The sequence below is a fragment of the Capsicum annuum genome, chromosome 3, assembly GCF_002878395.1.
Source record: "Capsicum annuum cultivar UCD-10X-F1 chromosome 3, UCD10Xv1.1, whole genome shotgun sequence".
Classification (NCBI taxonomy): domain Eukaryota; kingdom Viridiplantae; phylum Streptophyta; class Magnoliopsida; order Solanales; family Solanaceae; genus Capsicum; species Capsicum annuum.
Window position 1 is genome coordinate 242,610,843 of NC_061113.1, and position 15,979 is coordinate 242,626,821.

The 15,979-nt window shown below is 35.5% G+C and overlaps 2 protein-coding genes across 5 annotated transcripts; both read left to right on the forward strand.

Moving 5' to 3' along the window:
• The first annotated feature begins 1,531 nt into the window (after nt 1–1,531).
• Nucleotides 1,532–9,681, forward strand: LOC107862732 (protein NUCLEAR FUSION DEFECTIVE 4). Of its 3 annotated transcripts, none has more exons than XM_016708379.2 (3): nt 1,532–2,152; nt 7,680–8,605; nt 8,701–9,681. In XM_016708379.2, the coding sequence occupies exons 1-3, from the start codon at nt 1,817–1,819 to the stop codon at nt 9,197–9,199; spliced, it is 1,761 nt and encodes a 586-aa protein (XP_016563865.1). In that variant the 5' UTR covers nt 1,532–1,816; the 3' UTR covers nt 9,200–9,681. The 3 variants fall into 3 exon arrangements, with proteins under 3 accessions (XP_016563865.1, XP_047265597.1, XP_047265598.1); XM_047409641.1 differs by having other exon boundaries at nt 1,562–2,549; XM_047409642.1 differs by lacking the exon at nt 1,532–2,152 and adding an exon at nt 2,182–2,469 and having other exon boundaries at nt 7,732–8,605.
• Nucleotides 9,682–10,807: 1,126 nt separating this feature from the next.
• Nucleotides 10,808–15,906, forward strand: LOC107862731. Of its 2 annotated transcripts, none has more exons than XM_016708376.2 (2): nt 10,808–10,984; nt 13,196–15,906. In XM_016708376.2, exon 2 carries the CDS (start codon nt 13,250–13,252, stop codon nt 15,662–15,664), a length of 2,415 nt encoding a protein of 804 aa, XP_016563862.1. In that variant the 5' UTR covers nt 10,808–10,984; nt 13,196–13,249; the 3' UTR covers nt 15,665–15,906. The 2 variants fall into 2 exon arrangements, with proteins under 2 accessions (XP_016563862.1, XP_016563863.1); XM_016708377.2 differs by lacking the exon at nt 10,808–10,984 and adding an exon at nt 11,032–11,087.
• The last annotated feature ends 73 nt before the right edge of the window (nt 15,907–15,979 follow it).

The window sequence follows — 15,979 nt, forward strand, 5'->3', positions numbered from 1 at the left end:
AATTTGGACTCGACATATTCATTAATAAAATAATAATTATTATGACTATTTTATCAATCATTCTTATTAATTAATATTAAGTCTTAAGTATAGAAAAATTATTTTAAAAATAAGTAATTAATGATAAGGGTAAAAAATGTTTTTTTTTTAAATGTTAAATATGATAAGTAAACATAAAAAATTATTGTAAAAATGTGAATGGAGGGAATAATTTTCACATATTTCTTAATGTAAAAAGTATGTTTTCCTTAAACAACAACATAGTTAATATCCAATCAGTTTGTAAATCCCAATTTGGATTTCATTTTCATTTCGAGAAATAGTGATATTTTATTGTGAAAGCCACATGATCCTCGTTGTCAAAAAAAAAAAAAAGCCACATTCTCACGTTGTGCTTGTAAACATAAATTTTTTAATTCAAAAATAAAAATGATGACATTAATTCATTACTTAATAAAAATTGTTACTCTCCAATTCATCTTACTTAGCTTAGGTTGATTTGATATGTTCTTTCTTAAAGAAAATTATTAAGAATATATATCAAACTAATACTATTAATTATGGTTGAAAAAATTAAATTTAATTATTAATACTTTATATAATTATTTAATTATAAAATATTATTATAAAAATAATAATTTTTTCTTAATTTCGTAAATTAGATTAGTCAACTTACAAAATTATATTATTCATAGGGACTAGGAAAAACGAGATGTACTACGAAAAAAAATTAGCCCTTTGCCTTTACTTTTTAAAGTTGTCCTTTTCTCATCTGCCTTAAAAGCAAGCCAATAATGTTTGGAATTTTTTTTTTTCCAATGATGATTTGACTAATCCTCAATTAAGCTTGGAAACACAAATTAGGATTATTCATAGGTACACACCTAAGCTATAGTAGTCTTTAATATCCAATAATACAAAGAAGACGTGATGAAATTAAAGTTCATGAAAAGGAAATCTTTTTGGTCACATTTTTAAATTAGTTAATTTTTTTTAAAGAAATATTTATTTTAATTTAGTTGTTTCTTTTATAAAATTTAAAAAAATATCACTATTAATATTACTTTTATCATCAAATAATTAAATAAAGTATATATATTTATATTTGTAAAGTATAATTAATAAAATTAATTTGATAAAATAAATCTTTAATAAATATTGTATTAAAGAGAGTGTTAAATTAGTAAGGACAACGATTTTAAATGAAAGAGTACCTACGTGATGAAATTAACTTTACTTAAAGATAACAACTCACATATACTTTGCATTATACATATTTCTTAAAGTTATACTCCCTCCGTTATTTTAGAGTCGACATGTTTCATTTTTAAGAGTTAATTTGTAAATGTAATTTAATTAGATTATTTTATTAAAATTAAAATTTAAATATTTAAAAATTATATAAAAAATGCTATAAAATGCAATTTTCTTTTTCAAAAAACATACTAACAATGATGTCATATTTATATAAACTGTGAGTTTATTTTAACAGAAGATATTTATAAATTATTGAAGATAAGAGATAGGCAGAGTTACGTTTCATATCTTCAATCCAAATTATACAATAAAGTTTAGATTTTTCAAAAAAGGTCAGATGACAGCCACATAACAGTGAGATGTAGTTCATAGCTGGCCTGGGGTGGTGGGGTATAACATCAATACATAGTACTAGTGTATGTACACTCTCTATATACCACATGAATATACCACTTGTAGATCAATCAAATACCCAACATACTCAACTCTTTACTCTTCCTAGCTCCATTTATCACTGTACTATTTTTCATGCATAAAATCAAGAATTGGTAGGTAAAATATGGTGAAATTTTCAGAGAAAGTTGGGTCATTTGTGAATGATCGATGGCTAGTATTTGTAGCTTCGATGTGGGTACAATCTTGTTCAGGGATTGGGTATTTGTTTGGGAGTATATCACCAGTGATCAAGAGTGGTATGGGTTATAACCAGAGGCAAATTGCTTTGTTGGGTGTGGCTAAAGATTTGGGTGATGCTATTGGTTTTCTTGCTGGTAGTTTGTGTGAAGTTTTGCCTATTTGGGCTGTTTTGTTTATTGGGGTTGTTCAGAATTTTGTGGGGTATGGTGTTGTTTGGATGATTGTTGCTCACAAGTTGCCTGCTTTGCCTCTCTGGGTGGTTAGTTCTCACTCTTTCTTGATTGGGGTATTTGTTTTCATATTTGTTGCAATTCTTGGTTGTGATTGTTGTTTTGATAAATGGGGTAAGCTTGCTTTAGGAGTTGATGCAAGAAAGTAGCTAGCTTTATTGAAGTTTGCAATCCGAGTTTTACATTCATTGACTATGATCTGAAATTTGCCCATCTATCTGGCTGTTCTGTTCACTGGGGTTGTTCAGAGTTTTGTTGGATATGGTGTTGTTTGGATATTCTGAGGCAGTGGTACGGACTGTGTACACTTACCCTCCCCAGACCTCACTGTGTGGAAATATACTGGGTATGTTGTTGTTGTTGTTGTTGTATGGTGTTGTTTTAATGATTGTTGCTCACAAGTTGCCTTCCTTGCCTCTTTGGGTGGTTAGTTCTCACTTTTTCTTGATTGGTTTATTTGTTTCCCTATTTGTTGCACTTCCTTGTTGTGATTGTTGTTTTGATAAATCAGCTTTATTGAATTATGCAGTGTGAAATTTTACATTTTGTTTGCTATGATCTGAATTTTGAGCTCTTACACTTCCTAATAGACAGAGTAATAGAGTAATAGGACCAATTGTTTTGCAAATTAGCTCCGAATCAGCAGAAGGTTCTCCAGTGTGGACCACCCCAGGGTTTGGCCTCGCGGTCAATTAAGTGGGTTGAGAACTATGAGGTCTCTGGTTTAAATCCCAGCAAAGACAAAAAAACACTAGGTAATTTCTTCCTATATATGTCCTAGTCTTGGTGTATAGAGTTACGTGATACTACTTGTTGGTGGGAGGTGACTTGTATCTCGTGGTATTAGTCGTGGTGTGTGAAACATGGCCCGGACACCACAGTCATTAAAAAAAAGTATCTCTAGTGGAGATTGATGACATCATTGCTTGCCTCCAAAATATGGAAGGGAATTGCATTTTCATGTATACTTTGGGTAGAGGGGACTTGCAATTTCATGTATCTAAATTGCTAAGGGAAAAAGCATCATTTTCACCCCATACTATACAAGAAAAGTCTAAGCCACACCTAAATTATATAAGTGACCTATTACACATCTTAACTATATAAAAGTGATATTATTACCTCCCCGCGACCCCCATTCTAAGGTGCGTGTGTTACACTTATTTTAGGCGCATCCAGCCTATTAAATAACAAAAGTAAACGGCTAAAAACATTAAGGGAAAAGGCATCGTTTCCACCCCAAACTATAGTCGAAAAGTCGAATCCACACCTAAACTATATAAGTGACCTATTACACACCTTAACTATAAAAAAATGATACTTTTTACTGACGTGGCAGCGCGTGTAAAATGTTACACCACATGCAAGTGGTGGTAGCCTGACATAGTGTAAATAGTTTCACTTTTTTATAGTTTAGGTGTGTAATAGGTCACTAGTAAAGTTTAGGTGTGGCTTCGACTTTTCGGGTATAGTTTGGGGTGGAAACGATGCCTTTTCATAGAAGTTTAACCTTAAAAAAATGGAACAGGTCCCGAAGAGTAGAGAAAATAATCATGAGAAAAACATCCAATTTTTGAGGTTTCTCCACTAGCAATCTCTTTACGGACATGGAGAATATCTTACTTCTGGATTTTGTATTTTTGGACTTCAAACTTCTGGATTTTGTCTTGAAGTTATCGTTGATAACTTCAAAATAAGTAGAATATCATTATACACGCTTCATTGATGTGTTGATCATGTTCTGATTATGAATATTATCTCAAGTCAAGTTCCCATGGTAATTGTTTCTGTCACTTCCAGATCTCCCCTCCGTTCCCCTTCCAAAAAATGATAATCAAAAAACAAAGAAGGAAGCTAGTTAGCTTTCTCTTCTTAAAATCATTTCAAATGGATTCGACACTATAGTTTTCTTTGAGAACTTTGATACCAAGGGTGAACAGGAATGAGCTAAGCTGAGAAGTTACTGCTGGATTTGGTAACTCTTATTCACAGTGATCATGCATTAGCTTCCTGGTGCTTTTACCTGCAAATTGTTGTGGAACTTTGTAAAATCTGTACAACAGCATACTCAGTGTGATCCCACAAGTAAGGTTTGGGGAGGGTAGGATGCTCATAGACTTTACTATTACCTTTGTGAAATCTATGTCGTCTTAAAATGTAACGTCTCTTTTGTTTTGATGGTGGGATTTCTTTTCTTCCCCCTTTTTCCAAATATAACTATGGGTGAAGCCTATATTTGCTCTGAGCTCCCCTTTTTGTAGCTTTTGGATTGATAATAAAACTTCCATGAGTGATTTTCTTTTGTCTTGTGAGACATGGCCATGAAATAACAGAACTACTTGTTTAGTGTCTTGAGATGTTCAATTCACATTAGAGTTACTATCCAACCAACCACACACATTAATATAGCAGATATCATTTAATCACCAGCTGCTAGCTATGTAGACATGTTCCTTGGTTTATGATTTGCTTGAACTCTTAATTTCAATTTATGGACAGATCACTGGAACCACCAATCATAATGATTAGGTAGATGTATCTGAAGCACTGATTCCTGTTCATCACTTCCCCCATAGACCTAACTTTATGGTGGCCAACTGGAGTGCAGCAATTGGCAACAAAATAATTTGGTGGATGAAAACTAGATAAGATCAAAGCATTGTATCCGGTCACAGTCCTACATCTGTAGCCGTAGAGAATTGTGTTAACACTTGCCAATAAACTAATAATTGCAGGCAAATAACGAGATCAGACCATGTTCCACAAAACAACTGATTGGAGGTATGAGTGAAACCGAAAGAGCAGGAGTGAACAAGAAATGTCTTACATACTTTCCATGATGAGCGATTAAAGAAGTAGTCTTTACATCAGTTATTTCTTACAAATTCTCCCAGCTTAATATTCTGTTTCGATCCCAAGTTATTGTCTATGTGATTACGATGTATGAGTTCCTCATTTTGCCGCAGTGTTTGCACTCTTTGTTCTAGGGGATCCTTACAGAGTTTAGACCTAGAAAAATATTTGACATGTAACTTATTAGGCCTAGAAAATATTTGACATGTAACTCACTTTTGGATGTGCTTCATTCATTCTTGGGGATTTGTACAGTGAGCTATCCCACATGGAGCAATACCGTAAACAGTTCTGCCCCGAAAAAAATGTGTTGGAGATAGCTTCTATAATCATCAATAACACTTGAAACTTTCAATTCCCTCATGTATTTTGTTTTAATTTTAGTGTAGAAAATATATCAACTGAATTGATGCTAGGACATTTAAGACCCACCTTGCAATTTGTATAGGAGTTGCCTATGTAAATTAAGAAATTCACCGAATTCATTTTTATATAGAGAATGGATATGCTCGAGATACAAAAACGAATTTGGTCTTGGAAAGAGGGTGTCTCGGGTGACAAGACAGGCTGCATGGCCAGCAAAACGCAATAGTGTATTTGTCACCCAGGCTATTTGAATTATTGTACGGAGTGTCTTAAAGGTTTACTATATATCATTATCATAAGAAAGGAACTAATATCATTAATAATAAAGGTCCAGCAAAATTGAACAGTATTATCTCATTTCTTTTACCATTGGCTGATGTACACTACGTATCAACGCTTACTGTGTGAGAAAATTTTGTTCATTATTATTAATGTTGCTGCTAGGTTGAAGAATCCTACTGGCTGTTACTGAAGCTATTAATAGCTAATCAACACTTGGTTTTGATATTGCACAACTTTTGGCTTGCTGAACTTTTAAGTTTAGTTGAATGAACTTGATTGTAGAAGTGGAACGAGAAGTAGGTAAACAGGATGTACTTAAGAAACAAGAAAACTGGTGTTAACAGCATATATTTAAGAAAGGGAGAAAGAAAACAGGTGATAAGAACCTAATTTTAGGAAGAAAAACGCTTGTTCGAAAACATAAGAATAGAAGAGAAACCCTTGTTTTCTTTTTTGAAATAGTTGTGCCTAGGCCAGGTTGCGAGCACCACTATTTAACCGGGTACTCATATGGTCCCACCAGTACAGGTATCTAGTAACTCAGCAACCCAAAGGCTTAGGTAGATGAAAATCAGTTAACTTTTCTGCATCTGTTGGTATTTGAACCTTGATCTCCCATGGTTCTCAATCCAATTTGATTGACCATAGGCGCACACTCTTAGGTGCTAAAGAATAGAAAAACTAACTGGGCTAATACACTGAGGCAGATGGACTATTACTCTGCTAGTAGTCCTATACATAACAAAATAGTGAAATTCTAACATTTAGCAAGGGCTAATACACTGAGGCAGATGGACTATTACTCTGCTAGTAGTCCTTTTATGACATAATGTTGTTTGCCAAGTGCATAGGCTGTTTTCTGGATATATCTCATGTAGCATGCTGCCGATATCATTGGTTTAACTTATGATCACTTTAGAGAGGAAAGAAGTTAGGGTTGGATGTATTTATATCATTTAATGTTTGATATAAAGTAGTTTTTCACTTTTTATGTTGATGGATAATAGTGGGAATACAAGACAAGGCTCCATAGTGTTTGTGACATAAACTAATATAAACTAATTCTTAATAGATGAAGCTAGGGAAGTAATCAACTTTAGAACAGAATAACTATCAAAAACTCTTGAAAGTAGAAAACAAACGTTGTAGAAAAGGAATCACATGTACCCTGAAATCTAGCTTTATCAAAAGGGAAGGGGAAGCAGTAATAGCATATCGAGGACAGGCAAATTTCTTAAAGCTAGCAACTTAGGTAGTTGGAGTCAATTGTTCCTAGAAATGATAAAGTAGAGATATAGGTCAAGATGACTCGTATAAGGGTTTGAAGGTAGGTGGAATCAGTTTAGTGGGTTTGGGATATAATGCATCGTAATAGCACTAAAAGGAAGTTTGATAATGTGGCTTTAGTAATACTGGATATAACATATGCAACATAATAATTGACATCAAATGCCAAAAAGAACCACTAATAAGCAGGCTTGGCTCAGATGAGGACATAAAGATAGAAATGTGATGAAACAAAAATGAATGTTATAACAAGCTAATGAACGGAGAATATTGTTAAGATGAACCTAGAGAAGATAAAATAAATTGAGATGGTACACACTCAGAGGCTAAACAGCATCGCTATAAAAAGGGGTGATGCTTAATTAATAGGGTGAAGAGGTGAAGAAGAAGACAATGGTGAGAAATAACATGGGATGAACGAGAAAGGCTTGGTGTTGGACATGAAGTAAGGATAGTAAAATGCTAGTAGTCCCAATAGCACAGTAATGCATGTCGTACGTTTGTGAATGGTTTTACTTATCAATTGTTCAATTTGTAAAGCTAAGAAATGCTTAAATGTGTTTTTCTTACATGAAAACCAATCAAAACATGTTCGATGTACTTGATAAAAATAACATGTGCAATGTAAACTAAAGATTGTGTTCCCTTTGATCCTGGATGTATTGGCACAATTCTGCATCTTGCTCTCTCCCTCTCTCTTTGTTTTTTATAATACAACAGTTCCCTTTTAGTAATATTTAATTAACTGAGAAATTTTCCTTTTTGCAGCTTTGCGTTTTAATATTTATTGGGACTAATGGTGAGACGTACTTCAATACAGGAGCCTTAGTTTCCTGTGTACAGAATTTTCCGAAAAGCCGTGGTCCTATAGTGGGGATACTTAAAGGATTTGCTGGGCTAAGTGGTGCAATTTTGACACAAGTTTATGCTATGTTCCACTTTCCTGATCAAGCCTCCCTTGTTTTCATGGTTGCTGTTGGGCCATCAATTGTAATTACCGCTGTGATGTTCTTGGTTAGACCTGTAGGTGGTCACAAACAAGTTAGACCTTCAGATCATTCGAGTTTCCTATTTACCTACAGCATTTGTATTATCCTGGCAGCTTATCTGTTGGCAGTTTTGCTTCTACAGGATTTAAGCAGTCTAAGTGAGAAAGTGGTAACCTTATTGACAATCGTCTTACTAATTTTAATAGTGCTTCCAGTTATTATTCCTATCTTTTTGGTTTTCTTCTCTGGACCAAGACCGGTTTTGGAGGAGAGCCTTCTTCCTGAGCCTGATAAACAAGAATCCTCTAGAATGGGGAGTTTCATTCTCACCCTCAGCGAGACGGAAGATGAGAAATCTTCTGAGGCAGAAACACTCCCACCATCGGAAAGACAAAAGAGAATTGCGCACTTGCAAGCGAAACTATACCAAGCAGCAGCAGAAGGAGCAGTTAGAGTCAAGCGGAGAAAAGGTCCACGCAGAGGAGAGGATTTCACTTTACTTCAGGCTCTAGTAAAGGCAGACTTTTGGCTTATTTTTATCTCCCTAGTTCTAGCATCTGGTTCTGGTTTGACGGTGATTGATAATCTGGGTCAGATGTCTCAGTCGTTAGGTTATGCTAACACCCATATATTTGTTTCAATGATTAGCATTTGGAACTTTCTTGGCCGTGTTGCTGGTGGATACTTCTCTGAGAATATAGTAAAGTATGTTTCCAAGTTCTTAATTACTAATATAGCTTCTTCCTTATGGAAGCATTTTTTCTGATGTTTTATCTTAGCTTGTTTATAATGGTTATCAGATACTATGCATACCCAAGACCAGTGGCAATGGCTGCAGTTCAAGTTGTTATGGCATTTGCTCTATTCTTCTATGCTGTGGGCTGGCCTGGTTCAATATATGTGGTCTCCGTGTTTATAGGACTCTGCTATGGAGCACACTGGGCTATTGTACCCGCTGCAGTCTCAGAACTTTTTGGATTGAAAAGCTTTGGTGCTTTGTATAACTTCCTTACATTGGCTAGTCCAGCTGGTTCGCTGATCTTTTCTGGTGTTATTGCTAGTGGTATATATGACTATCAGGCAAAGCAGCAGCACGAACATCGGATTCAAGGTTCAGGACTGGGTCTGGGAGTGCCTCTCGTTAAGGATGAATTTCTTACTTGCTATGGTACCATATGCTATTCACTCACAATGGCCATCATGTCGGGACTCTGCATCATTGCATTTATCTTGAGTATGATTGTTGTGCATCGAACAAAGAGGGTTTATGCACAAATCTATGGCAATCCTCTAGCTTGAAGGCTATTCAACGTAAGACACTTCACAGTCTATAGCATTCAAAAGTATCCTGATTACTCGGCAGATTACTCAAGTGATTTTAAGTAAAGAGAAGCATCACACATTTAATCTGCACATAAACCCCAGAAACTGAAGCCTTTGTCATGTCTACTCTTAGTTTATGAACTATTGTAGTGTGTTCTCGACAAGCACAATTTTTAGATTGCCAGTGAAACATATTATTCTGTCTTGTAATAGAGTCTATGAAGGCTTTGAAACGTAGTGTGTTCTCGACAAGCACAATTTTTAGATTGCCAGTGAAACATATTATTCTGTCTTGTAATAGAGTCTATGAAGGCTTTGAAACATGAGTGTGTGCATAATTTGGGAGGTTGTTTTTCTTTAGCCGGCTCTTCCAGTCATTTGTAATTCTTGATCATATGTCATGACCACATTGTGATACATTATTAAATTTTTAATGAAGTGGAGAATGCATTTGTTCCTCTCTTCTTTACAGCTTGTTTGCTGATGTCATTTCTTAGTGGTGTATACATAGCTTTAACATTCAGCAAGGTTTTGGAAAAAAACAAGTTTGTTGGTCTGGCGATCGCCGGAAAGCATGACATATAAGGACAAGAATTTAGTAACTGAAAGGTTTTAGTCATGTTTTTGTACAGTGTGTTGGTGAAAAAGTGATATTTTCTGCAGAATTGTAGTATTTTTGAGTCATGTTTTTTGTACAGTGTTGGTGAAAAAAGCGAAATTTTCTGCAGATTTGTAGTATTAGACTTCAACTTTCTGGTGCAATATTAATATTTGCACCTACAACAACAGCATATGATATCAGTATATTCCCACTAAATGGGATGGGTCGGACAGGATAAAATGGATAAAATGTACGCAGTTCATACCATACCACTATTTGCAGCTTCACCTGAAAATCAAGAATCAAAATCTTCAACATTACTTATTTGTTTTCCTTATTTACTTGCTTTCAGTCTTAAATTTTACTACAATTTGAAATAGATTTTAGATCTTAAGTTGAAATCCAATTAGAGTTACAAATTCAAAACTTTTCTCAGAATGTGATTTAAAAGAGAAGAAAATATAAGACAAAAAGTTTAGCAAGGAAAATTACAATGAGTTATATAGCCAAAAATATTTTTTTTTTCTAAATAATATTTCTACAAACAATGGAAAGTTGAATAATTTAATCATGATTAAAACTTAAGGAGTCATTTGGTACATGAAATAATATAGAATATTTCAAGATTAAGTTTGTGATAAAATTTATACCGTAATCGACAACATAATTCTATTCGAAAAAAGGACACCGTGATTCACTAAAGTTCACGCTAAGTGCGGAGTCCAGGAAACAATGACCCACATCTTATTGTATAATCTTACCCCTGCATTAATGTAAGAGACGGTTTCCACGTATAATTCTATTATGATCAACGAAACATAATAACAAATTTTTCAAGACTATAGTTCCGAGATAATTAATCCGGTACAATTGCAACACTAACCCCCTCGCTCACCACACCCCCCCCCCCCCCCCCCCCCCTCCCCCCCCCCACCACCCCAAACGTGAAATGTTACTACTACAAAATTCAGGAATATACAGCCTTTTTTCTCCTTTTTTTTTTTTTTTTTTTCTCTTTAGCAGCCAATTTTGCTGATTTTTAGGGTTTTTCGTCGAATTAATCAACACTCTATATACATACAATACAAGCGGTAGAAAGCAATTTTTTTCGGTGGAAAGCAATTCAACACCGAGTGAGTCTATTCGGTTCAACATTGTAGGTATATATATATACACTTTGTTTAATCAAATGCTTCGTTGTTTTGATGCATGCTTGTATTTGGATTTCTGCAACTGGTTTCTGCATTTCATTTTTTGTCAAAGGTGATTTTTTTCGTTGGTTTATGTATGCATACATGTTATATATGTGTCTCTCTATGCGTGTGTGTATACCCCTTGCTTTTTTTTTTTTTTTAACTGTACATTTTAAAAGTCAGTCTGAGTGATGAATAGTTTTCGTTTTTGAAGCTTTGATTGAGGTATTTTGTTCTAGATTTTGTGGTGAATGTTTCTACAAAGAAGGAAAAAAATGTCATTTTTGAAGTGTGTGTGTATGTGTGATGTGTGTGTGTATAGCCCTTGTTTTTTTTTAATAATACATTTTAAAAGTCAATCTGAGTGATAAATACTTTTGGTTTTTGAAGCTTTTATTGAGAAATTTTGTTCTAGATTTTGTGGTGACTGTTTCTACAAAGAAGGAAAAAATGTCATTTTTGCAGTGTGTGTGTATGTATAGCCCTTGTTTTTTTGTAATAGTACATTCTAATAAGTCAATCTGAGTGATGAATACTTTCGGTTTTTGAAGCTTTGATTGAAAAAGTTTGGTCTAGATTTTGTGGTGAATGTTTTTACAAAGAAGAAAAAGATGTCATTTTTGAAGTATGTGTGTGTGTGTATAGCCCTTGTTTTTTGTTAATAGTACATTTTAAAAGTCAATCTGAGTGATGCATAATTTTGGTTTTTGAAGCTTTGATTGAGATTTTTGGTTCTAGATTTTGTGGTGAATGTTTCTACAAAGAAGAAAAAGATGTCATTTTTGAAGTGTGTGTGTGTGTGTTTGTGTATATAGCCCTTGTTTTTTTTAATGGGTGTTGCTTATAGATGGCCTTGGAATTAGATGGATTCAGCTATGTTGCTGAATTTATGTTCTGTTATGTTGATCCTCTTATTAATACATCTTTAAAGTCTATCTGAGTGATGTATACTTTTGGTTTTTGAAGCTTTGGTTGAGATATTTTGTTGTACATTTTGTGGTGAATCTTTCTACAAAGAAGAAAAAAATGTCATTTTTTTGAAGAGTGTGTGTGTGGAAATGATATAGCCCTTGCTTTTTCTTTTTAATGGGTGGTGCTTATAGATGACCTTGGAATTAGATGGATTCAGCTATGCTGCTGAATTTATGTTCTGCTATGTTGATTCTCTGATTAATAGATCTTTAAAGTCTATTTGAGTGATGTATACTTTTGGTTTTTGAAGCTTTGATTGAGATTTTTTTTTCAAGATTTTGCGGTGAATGTTTCTACAAAGAAAAAAAATGCCATTTTTGAAATTTCTGGTCTGAAATTCTGTAACTTCTGTAAAAGGGAGTAGATTTTCAGAATCATAATTAGTATCTGTGACGTATCTATTTAGAATGGTTTAAGAATGAAGATTTAGGTTGTCTCTTCGAGCTGTCGGTTACTTAAATTTCGGAGAAAATAATTAATACTGGGAATTCGTATAGCCAACCCTAACTAGTTTGGTTTGAGGTTTTTCTTTTTTGGTCTGAAAAATGGATCACATGAGAAATCTGTTTAGATTAACTTTATTTGTACAAATGGTATCTGTGGTTTCATAGCATATTCAGTTGCTCAGAGAAACTTGAATGATGTTGAGAATTGCTTTTTCGCGCCACTGTAATTTAGGTTTTCAAGATGTCGGTAATTCAGTATTGGTTTCCCATGATTTTTTGACCAGGTTCCTATAGATTTCAGCACATTATAGGAGAGAGATTTCAAAAAGAAGTTGCATTTATTTCCTAGAATATGTGTCCTGATCTTGTCGTTACTATGCCTGTTGTACCGAGAAGGTTAATTTCAACTAGTATATCAATTTGGTTTTGTTTTTGGCTTCCTTATATATTCCAAATCTGGCACGAAGTTTAATTTTTCTTTTTAGTTTTTGACTTAGTTTTAATAAATTTTAGAATCTTTCATGAGTTGATGCTTGTGCTTTTCTGGTGTTTGTGGAAATTGGTTAGTGCATTAATTCTTGATATGCATGAAAAATGTAATCATACCTATAGTTTCACACTCAATCCAACTTGCTTTTTTTTTTTTTTTTTAAGTCGTCGTCACTTTGTATTACTAGTACCCTTTTTTCTTTTATGGTATTATTTTTGGTTTTCAAGTTTGTAGTTTTTCTGACTTGCATTTTTAATGTTTGTTTTCTAGGATTTGGAGAGTCAAAGATAGTTCTTATCCATTATGTTTATGTGAATTAACTTCATGCGACAACTAGATCATCGAGTGTTTCTCCATTTGCTGGTTAAATCTGAAGGAGAAGATAAAGTTTGCTTATTTGCAGCCTGCCAAAGTTGTAGGCAAATGGAATGTAATAAAGATGAAGCTGTTAGGGCCAAAACAATTGCTGAGCAGAAGTTAGCTGAGAAGGACATTGCTGGAGCTCAAAAATTTGCATTGAAGGCTCAAAATCTGTTTCCAGGCCTTGATGGTCTCTCTCAGTTCCTGGAGGTAGTGGCTGTTTATGTTGCTTATGAGAAGAAAACTGATGGTGAAGTGGATATTTACGGTGTCCTTTCTGTAGAGCCCTCAGCTGATAATGAAACAATTAGGAAGAATTACAGAAGGCTCGCTCTAGCCCTTCACCCTGACAAAAACAAATCTGTTGGGGCAGATGGAGCATTTAAGATAATATCTGAAGCATGGAGTTTGTTGTCCGATAGAAAGAAAAGAATGATGTATGACAACAGGCATGCTGCGAGGAATGCATCCATGCAAGGCAACCAGCATGGATTTCATAATTTCTCCGTGCACCCAGCAAATGCAAGATGCTCAACTAACGTTAATGTCCAGCCTGCCCCGGTGGCTCCCCATCCATCAAAACCTGAGACGTTCTGGACATTTTGCTATCAATGCCAGATACGGTATGAATACTTTAAGATTCACCTAAACAAAAGTATTATGTGCCCCAGATGCCACCGGCCTTTTTATGCAAGGGAGGTAGGTGCTCCCGTGAAAAATCAAGCTTCATCTTTCCCATGGTTTTCCCGCCAGCAGCAGCAAGGTACAAACTATCCTGTTGCAAATGAATATTCTGCTTCAGGTGTGAAGCTCCCTACAGCTTCAAATTCAGTAGAAACTGGATTTTCTGGCCCTGGCTCAACATTTAGAGCAAACATTCAGCAGGGTCATGTTGTTAATAAGAGAGCTACAAATGGTGCGAGGCCCTATGTCACTACAGCTAGGCAAGATGCACAAAGCGGCCAGCCAGCTGGTGGAATATTGAAGAGACATCGTGCTGAAGCTGCTTCTACTAGTTCAAAAGCTGATAAGATGATAAAAAAGAGACGCGCAGCTGAGGTGAAGTCTAAATTTCAAGGTAAAGGAAAGGTAAATGAATTGGCTGCAAAAGGTGGATCTAGCAGCCAAGGAAACACACATAGAAGTGAAAGTTTGAGGGCCAAACCTAAGAGTTCAGGGGAGTTATCGGATTTAGAAATTCGCAGTATGTTGGCGAATAAGGCTAGGATGGAGATCAGCAAGAAGCTTAAAGAATGGAGTACAACTGCTGCTTCTCGAACGTCATCTAAGAAGGAAAAAGAAGTGGAAAAGAAGAAGCAAAGTATTAAAAGTGATCTGAGAAGGGATAGAACTGCTCATGCTGTTGCGGAGGATTCCAAAATATCACGCGAGCAGGAAAATTTGCCTGTCTTTAGTGCTCCTTCTGATTTAGAGTCAGAAGCTAAGTCAATGACTGTTCCCGATCCGGATTTCCATAATTTTGACAAGGATAGAACGGAAAAATCTTTTGATGATAAACAAGTATGGGCTGCTTATGACGATGACGATGGCATGACGCGTTTTTATGCTCTGATTCACAAAGTGATATCTAGAAAGCCATTTAGTGTGCAATTGAGCTGGTTGAACTCCAGAAACAACTCTGAACTCGGCCCAATAGATTGGGTTGGTTCTGGCTTCCTCAAGACCAGTGGAAATTTCAGGATAGGCAGGCATGAAACCAGTAAGACGCTCAATTCTTTCTCCCACAAGGTCAAGTGGGTGAAAGGGGCGGGAGGTGTTATCCAAATTTTCCCCAGAAAGGGGGATGTTTGGGCTCTGTACAGGCATTGGTCTCCTAAATGGAATGAGCTTACTCCTGATGATATTATACACAAGTATGATATGGTGGAAGTGCTTGCCGACTACACTGAGAAGGAAGGTGTCCCAGTTGCTCCATTAGTCAAAGCAGCTGGCTTCACGTCAGTATTCCGTCGGCATTTGGACCCTACATATCTTCTCCGTATTCCAAGAGAAGAGATGTTTCGGTTCTCTCATCAAGTCCCTTCATATTTGCTCACAGGTCAAGAAGCTCCAAATGCTCCCACTGGTTGCTGGGAGCTGGATCCTGCAGCCCTGCCCTCAGAACTTGTTAGAGTCATGACAGAAGCTGAAATAGAGGCACATGAAAAAGTTTCAGATACTTTAAACGTAGAGAGGACATGTGGTGAAAGCAAAGAGAAGGAGAAGTCCGATGTGGTTGGCAACAACAATGTGACAAAGTGTGACGAGACTCACAGGGATTCCAAGAGTGTTTTCAAACAACCCATGGCGACATATTCAAGAAAGAAGAAGGAGAAGGCAGAAGCAGGTATCAGTGAATCCAAGGGAGAGACAAGCTAGGCTGCTACTGAAGGCTTCTAGCCAATGATCAAGTAATTTCGGTGCTTTCAGTAGTTTCAGCTCCGAACCCCTTGTTTGTTTGCTAATGATAGAGTAGTGTAGATAAAGAAGACAAGGAATCCAGCACCCAAGTGAATGTTTGTCTTTGGTTTTTTGTGCTTCTATAGTTTTACCAGATCAAGAAAGAGCAATACTGTAAAGAAACCTGATTCATACTGTATAATTCATGTCTTTTACTTAAATTCTGCACAATAAATTTTCTTTACCATCTCATGTTTATAAGTGCTTTCCTTTGTCTGTTTCTTTTTAGTGGAT

Excerpts from the sequence above, each read along its gene's own strand:
- LOC107862731 (XM_016708376.2), top strand. The coding sequence starts at position 13,250 with ATGCGACAACTAGATCATCGAGTGTTTCTCCATTTGCTGGTTAAATCT.
- LOC107862732 (XM_016708379.2), top strand. The coding sequence starts at position 1,817 with ATGGTGAAATTTTCAGAGAAAGTTGGGTCATTTGTGAATGATCGATGG. Across the intron at positions 2,153-7,679 it reads CTGCTTTGCCTCTCTGGGTG|CTTTGCGTTTTAATATTTAT; the intron begins GTTAGTTCTCAC and ends TCCTTTTTGCAG. Across the intron at positions 8,606-8,700 it reads TTCTCTGAGAATATAGTAAA|ATACTATGCATACCCAAGAC; the intron begins GTATGTTTCCAA and ends AATGGTTATCAG.